Source organism: Primulina huaijiensis, unplaced genomic scaffold (genome assembly GCF_012295235.1).
Source record: "Primulina huaijiensis isolate GDHJ02 unplaced genomic scaffold, ASM1229523v2 scaffold15191, whole genome shotgun sequence".
NCBI classification, from domain to species: domain Eukaryota; kingdom Viridiplantae; phylum Streptophyta; class Magnoliopsida; order Lamiales; family Gesneriaceae; genus Primulina; species Primulina huaijiensis.
In genome coordinates this window covers 51207-59267 of record NW_027343086.1, presented here as the reverse complement: position 1 = coordinate 59267, position 8061 = coordinate 51207, and the positions used below count along the sequence as shown (strand labels likewise).

Sequence of the window (8061 nt, the reverse complement as noted above, 5' to 3'; positions counted from 1 at the left end):
TGAAATATTATGATTTAATACTAATATCTAACAATCTAACATTTAGTTTATCGCAACTAACTTTTATTTTCCGCATCTAACATTTAGTTTATCGCAACTAACTTTTACTTTCTGCATCTAACATTTACTTTATCGCAACTAACTTTTACTTTTTGCAACTAACTTTTACTTTTTGCAAATAACTTATTAAATCATATATTTCATTTAGGCAATAGCGTGGCTCTTCCGGTTGTTCTAAATGAAATATAATGATTTAATTTAACATTTACTTTATGCAGTTATATATTTATATAGTTATATATATAATCATAGGTACCATATATAAAATATCGATGAATTCGTTATTTTCTATAGTGTGAACTATATTATATTAGTTGTGTGTTTAAATATTTAATTTTCTTGGAACCATTATTTATGGTGGTTTCCTTTGTTTTACTTTTAGTTAAACAATATTGCATAAACCAAGAATAAATCCTCGAGCCTTGACAAAATTTATAATTTGTAAACTTCGTTCTTGCATTTGGTAATCTATAAATTAATAAATTTAAACCTAAAATAACCTCTCTGTGGATCGATCTCGTACTTACGAAATATATTACTTGCAGACAAGCTACACTTGGGTGAATTATAATTTAAGTAGTAGCACATGATCACATCGAACATTTGAGGAAGAGCTTCCAAAGAATGAGGCAACGTGAGTTAAAGTTAAATCCAGTGAAGTGTGCTTTGGTGTGAAAGCGTGAAACTTTTTGGGATTTCTTGTTCATCAGAGGGGAGTTGAGGTGGATAAAAACAAAGCCAAAGCTATTATGGAAGCAAACCCACCCAAAAACAAGAAAGAGTTTCAACGTTTTCTTGGGCAAGTAAATTACTTGAGGCGTTTTATCTCTAATCTTGCAGGGAAAACAAAAGAGTTCTCACAATTGTTGAAGCTCAAAGACAGCAGGGAGTTCAAATGGGAAGAGTCGCATCAGAAAGCTTTTGATGTGATTAAGAGATATTTATCTAATCCACCTGTTATTATGCCTCCCAGGTATGGAATGGCCCTTAAATTATATATCTCTGCTGCTCATGAATCAATTGGATGTCTACTAGTTCAAAATAATCACGAAAGAAATGAGCAAGCTATCTATTATTTGAGTAGATTCCTTACTCCAGTAGAGGTGAAATACTATGTAATTGAGAAGCTATGCTTGACATTGTATTATGCGTGTACTAAGTTAAGACACTATTTGATTCAATCAAGAATATTTGTGGTGGCTAAAACCGATTTGATTAAGTACATGCTTAATAGACCCATCCTCTCTGGGCGGATTGGTAAATGGTCTTTAACATTGGTTGAGTTTACATTGACCTACTATCCCCAAAAATCAGTAAAAGGTCAAGTTATAGCCTATTTTTTAGCTGACCATGCTTCACTTGATGAGTTTATTGGAGAGCAGGTTGGCTTTCCAGTTTGTGGAGTGGGAGTTCGACCGTGGGAGTTGAAGTTTGATGGATTGAGTACAGAAACAACAGCTAGAGCTGGTATTGTGATCTCCTCCCCAAGAGGTGTGAAAACCGCTCTATCTTTTAATTTGGGTTTTCAATGCACCAACAATCAGGCGGAATACGAAGCACTGGTTATTGGATTGGAAATTCTGAAAGATTTAGGGGCGAAAGAATTGTTAATATCAGGGGATTCTCAGCTGGTACTCAAACAGCTATCAGGGGAGTTTAAATGCACAAGTTTGTCATTGGCTCCATACTATACCGCGTCATCCCAACTTCTAGATGATTTTGAAGAAGTGTCGCTGGTACACGTCCCAAGACAAGAAAATTGGGAGGCAGACGAGTTAGCACAGGTTGTTTCGCGATTGAAGATATCTTCAGAACTTACACATAGGCTAGTGTTGATTTAGAAGAAAAACCACCCTTCAATTCAGCAAATAGGGATTCAGGTAGACACGCTCAACTTGGATATAAACTTAGCTGGGGATTGGAGGGATGACATGAAGCAGGTGCTAGAATCAACCGGGAGAGATATTCCACACGGTTTAAAATGAGAGCTCTGAATTACGTTCTAGTGGAGGGAGATTTGTACAGAAAAAGGTTAGATGGTCTGCTCCTCAGATGCATAGGCTTCCCAGAGGCTTTGGAGATCATGAAGCAAGTTCATGAAGGAGTGTGTGGAGCGCATCAATCTGGAATAAAGATGAGATGGTTGATAAGGAGGTATAGCTACTATTGGCCATCCATCATGAAAGATTGCATCAAATATGCTAAGGGATGTCAGCCATGTAAGAAACATGGGAACATCCAAAGAATTCCGACGGATGAGCTCCACAGCGTTGTCAAACAATGGCCGTTCAGGGGCTGGGCCATGGACTTAATAGGGAAAATCTACCCAGCATCATCTAATGCCACTCGTTCATCCTTGTGGCCACGGATTTTTTCACCAAATGGGTAGAAGCAGTGCCTTTGAAGAAAGCAGAACAAGTGGATGTCATTAACTTTGTCAAAGAAAGTATTATTCATAGGTTTGGAATCCCAGAGTCGCTAACCACGGATCAGAGAACCATGTTCACGGGCTCAGATATGAGGGACTTTGCAGAAGACTATGGAATCAAATTGTTAAACTCGTCCCCTCACTAACCACAGTCCAACGGGCAAGCCGAAGCGTCAAATAAAGTGTTGATAAAGATTCTACAAAAGATGATGGAGGAGAATCCCAGGGACTGGCCCAGGCTATTATCAGAAACTTTATGGGCGTACAGGACATCAAAGAGGACAGCCACTGGAGTGAGCCATTTTTTCCTTACCTTTGGCCATGATGCAGTGCTCCCATTGGAGATTATGGTTCAATCAATGCGAGTGGCAAGGCAAAATAAACTCCCCCTTGAACATTATAATGAAGCAATGATCACGGAGTTAGAAGAACTGGATGAGCTGAGAATCCAAGCATACAATGCTCTGCTATTACAGAAATAGAAAGTTGGAAGGATCTATAACAGAAGAATCAACAAGAAAAACTTCCAAGAAGGAGATATTGTGTGGAAAACCATATTGCCCTTGGGGACAATGGACAGAGACTTAGGCAAATGGTCAACAAATTGGGAAGTACCATTCAAGGTGCACAAGGTCTTAGATTGCAATGCATATTGGCTATCAAGCGTAGATGGCCAACCACACAAAAGATGTATAAATGGCAAGTATCTAAAGCCATACTTTCCAAGCATGAGGGATGAAATAGGAAACACAAGTGAGTAAAGAAAGCAGGGAGTTGGCCTTTGGGCCACTTTGGCATACCTTTGTTTTTTACTACTTGCATATTGTGAAATATGGAGAACAAAGTGGACTCTATAGCCACTTTCATGGACCAAATTTTGTTTGAACGGTAATAGTTCGATTCCACAGTAGCTTTTAGGCTACTTGAAAGGAAATTAGGTGTGTGGGGATTCGACCTTGTGGCCACTTGAACATACATTTGGTTGATTGTCTATTATTCTTATGTTATGGGAAATCATTGACAAAGTAGGCTTATTGGCCACTTTTATATATGCGTAGTTACTTCGAAACTTCTTGTGATGTAAGCCTTAGGGCCATTGATATAAATGTTCGATTGGTCATGATTTGATAATGAGACTGATGAAGTGAAGTCGGCCTCATGGCCACTTATATGCGTTCAGTCGATGTCTCTCATGTATATATGTCATAGAAATCATGGTGAAATAGACCGTACCTCCATTATATAAATTGGTTGTTTGTGTGTGCAGTGACAGGCCCATGAAGTAGGCCTTCAGGCCACTTAGAATGGGGCAAGAAAGAAACATATCGGGCACGGAGTTGGGCTCACCGAACAGAACAGCGAGTAATGATGAAGAACAGAAGAGAAAAAAGGCGTTATGCGAACCCCAAGAGGACCAAGAAGTGGACTTTGGTATAGAAATAGGCTATCCAGCCATTTTTGTACGGTTTTTTAGCTTCATGTTGCCATATGGCCACTAATGTAAATATTTGTTGGTTATGATTCTAAAAACGAGAAAGATCAATTAAAGTTTGCTAGTAGGCCACGTTTATCATGTTGGATTAGTTGTGTTTCGATAGGGAATCAAGGGAGAGAATAATCTCGAGTCGGGAGTTGTAAGCCAACCTATGGTTTTGATTTGAAGCTATTGAAGTAAGTTGGGTTAAATGGATTAAGAACGAATAGAAATTCCTTCCCAACATCCAATGCACAACATCACATACAAACCCACCTTCATTCCACATCCATCACCCAACAACCACAACACCAAACCAACAGTCAACAAATATGAAGCGGAGCCACCGCATGCAAGGACAATAAATAGACGTGTATGCAGAAAAGGGGTCCGACTGAAGTGCAAATGCATATACGTGTATGCGAGAAAGGGGTCCGACTGAAGTGCAATGCATAAATGCTAGGGACAAGGGCGTCTTCTTGAGCGGATGCAACATGTAAGAGCACGTAAGGGCACATAAGAGTTGAGAGGTACCTGTGTTGCAAGATACCCCAAATGACACCAATGCTTAAGTGTCAAGTGCACTAGGGAATTGAGGCTAACCCATGGCCAATCTCAATCCAGTGCTACCTATTAGGAGCAAACATGCCAAAGACATATACAAAACATAGGAACAATGAAAGTTATTCTCGCCCTAATCTTCAAGATACCTCGCATTAAGTTTTATTCTTGATTTCTCCATCGAAGATTCCCATCTTTCCTCCATGGCAATCTTAACTCATCCTTCATAAAATGTCTTAAACAACTTCACAAAATAAATTGCCATTGCCCAACGATTTTACTGGATCCTACTCCGTCCAGGTTTGGCACAAAACTTCCCTAACCCCCAGAAAGTAAATCTGAATTTGACGAAGATGGTGAAGAGGCTCCCACTACGCTAGATACAGTAAATAGCTCCAGTGGGTTTTCATTGATAGGACCAAACAAGCTTTCGGTATTGTATCCAAGCGTTAATTTACATGGACACGACGTCAGAGTCGTGCAACGAATCGCGCCGCACCAAGGAAGCAGCTGGTTTATTATTTTGAGATCTTAGTGAAGAATGCAGGTCTAAGAGGAAAATTGCCATCGGATTCACCACTTCTGCTTTCAAACTCTGTCACCAGCCGGGATGGGAAACAAATAGTTATGGATATCATGGAGATGGAAAGGGACAGACATTTGGCCCAACTTTCTCAGCTGGTGATACAGTGGGAGATGGTATAAACTGTGATACACAAGAAACAATGCTGTAGTAAGAACTATTCATAAAGATGTCAAGGGTCCTTAGTTTCCCACATATGCTATTCAAAGGCAGAGTGAAGAGAACTATTAACTTTGGAAAGAATTCATTTGTTTTCGATCTTAAAGCATACGAAGCAGCAAATCCATACATTTTCTTAGAGACATTATATTTACTGGAACTGTAAAAGGCTGCCTAGGGAGTAAGCCTACAGTAGTGGGGGAGTCCACCGATTAATAAAGATCAAGGATGCGTATGAACTTCTCGTTGATGATGAGAAAAGTAGGCAATATGATACTGATAAATGTGTGAACCCGATGAAGGCATCTCAAGCATGGATGTAGTGGCTTATGAAGAAGAAAAAACATTCTGTTAGAGAAGAGATATGGCCATTACAGCTTAGGTTGAGCAATAACAGCTGGAATTGAATCCATGAGAACGTCGCCTTGCTCAATCAAAGATTGACCCTGAAGAAAAAATGAAGATACTGGTGAAAGAGAAAAATGCATCCTTGGAGAAATTTAACAGCACTCTAAAAGACATACCCTTGTTATGTGAAAAGGGGATCTAATGAGGAGGAGAGAAGGACATCAGAGAAAAGAGAAGGCTGAGGAGTGATGAGAAAGAGCGGGCACTTGAAATTTGAAATGAAAGAGTGGAGAAATGGGCTACCTACATTCTTGGCCCATAACAAGTGGCCCAATTCACAAAAATCAATTGGGCTATTACAAAGTGGATTAAAATTGGGCTCATATACAAGCATTTTGGCCCAATGGGCCAATGCTTGCGGGGGGCATTTGTTGGGGCAATATTTTAATTAGGCCCAAGAATAAACAAACCCAAGCCCAAAAGTAAAAAACAAAACCTATTAGTAATTTAAATTGATTTGAGTGAGTCAAAGGGCGTGCGTATAGGAGGACATCGTGGAACGTATAGGAAGAGATCATGGGGGAGTGGAGAAGAAATCGCACGCAACCGCACAATGAAGAAAATGAAGGGATCGGCAAACACAGGAGACTTTCTACACAAAACAACTCGACTCTACGCAAAAACTCTGCAAAATTTTCAATATTCAAGCACTAGTTTTTTAAGCGTTCCAGTATATTTCTAGCATTCTAGGTCTTGTCTTTTTATATTTCAGCAATTTTATGTGTTATATTCCATGTCTTGTAAATTTCTACTGTTTATTGAAAATATAAACGATGTCAGAGGTTTATTCTTCAAATTCCATTAGTTTTCTTCTTTTTGGCGTTATAGTTATTTTAGGAGATTAGAACCGAGGTCAAATTTAGGATTCGCTTTCGCTTGTTTTTAGAAGTTAGATTTTATTATTTTCACACAAATCGGTGCAACTTCATACCTTGCACGCCTGCAAATCAAATATTGTGCAAACAGATACATATGAGGATTTTATTGTTGAGACAGGAGGGTTGGATGAATGAACTAGCTGGACGGATGGTGCACTAACGCGATGATCTTTGGTAGTTTTTCCGCACAGTTATGCTTTTACATTTCTTTAATGATTTTCATGAATTTTGGAAGTAAGAGTGGTTTTTGAGATGATTTATGACGTTTATGCTATTTTTCAAAAAATTAGTATATTTTAAAGAAAAAGAGGTTAGAGACGTTTCATTATAAATAAAAGAAAAGAAAAAATATTTTGAAGGATGTGAATTGACTGTGACTCATAGAATTTGTGGGGGATCCATCTTAAGAAGGGGCGGTGAACTTACTTTATTTTAGGCAACGGCATAGTAACGAGCGTTGAGCACGCCCCGCCATCAGGTACTATGGTTTATAGATTGTTTAATCGAACAAAGGATAAAGGATAAATGATAGTCACTTTCAAGGATCAAACTTCACTAAAATGATTAATGATGAGGAAATGCTTTATGATATTATGTGCTTAAATGATTTACGAAAATGTTTATATGTTTACGAGTTTATTTTTATGCCAGCTTATTTCATTAAAAGTATTCTTTTAAGGATGCATGTGCTTGAAAATGTATTATTCGTTACATATAGTTTTGAAGTGCTGAATTGTTAGACTCATTAGGTTTGAATGGTCGCAGGTGAGGATGATGTTGAGGGAGGCTCGGACGCTTGAGTGGATCGGACATGACAGTATACTCCCGAAGACCTTTTGTTTTCCGTAATATTATGATAATCAATGTTTTGATTAAGATTTTGAGGATTATTTTAAAGATAGATTTATGTTTCAATTTTAAAAGTTTAGACGCTGGATTTCGTATGATTGATATATGATTTTATGATTATCGATTTGTGGTTTTTTTTATTGCAAATTTCGATTTTTTTAAATATGAATTTATGTTTTGGTATGGTTCGGTCTTTATGAAGATTTAGAAAAAATTCTAGTATTATTTATTTAAAGTAAGAGGTAAGAGACGTTTCACTCTTATTGTGAGTTACACGTATTTTTTAACAAAATACACTTAGCACAATTAATCCTCAATTATCTAATATAAACACTTAAGCGTGTGATTCAAATGCTTGATCAGTGGCTCTTGAACTTAACAATTCATAGTATACAGAGTCGAGCATGTGTTCTGTAGAGATTGAAATGTCTTCAAACTGATCTATTTATAAGCACGTTTTGCAAAAGTTCGACATTTTGAATCTGATAGTTGTTTCCAAATATGACAACCATTGTGCCACATCATCTTCATTTATAACAAAATGTACACTATGGTAGTGTGCATGAAATATGAATTTTTAATAGATACATTTTTTTATGGTACAGAGTATATCTCGTCTGATCTCGTCAGTTGTGCTCTGATCCTTAAAGAGAATATCCTA

General features: G+C 37.8%; 1 protein-coding gene across 1 annotated transcript; it reads left to right on the top strand.

The window, feature by feature from the left end:
- The first annotated feature begins 809 nt into the window (after positions 1-809).
- Positions 810-2970, top strand: LOC140965846 (uncharacterized). Its single transcript, XM_073426048.1, has 3 exons — positions 810-1844; positions 1926-2000; positions 2641-2970. Exons 1-3 carry the CDS (start codon positions 810-812, stop codon positions 2968-2970), a joined length of 1440 nt encoding a protein of 479 aa, XP_073282149.1.
- The last annotated feature ends 5091 nt before the right edge of the window (positions 2971-8061 follow it).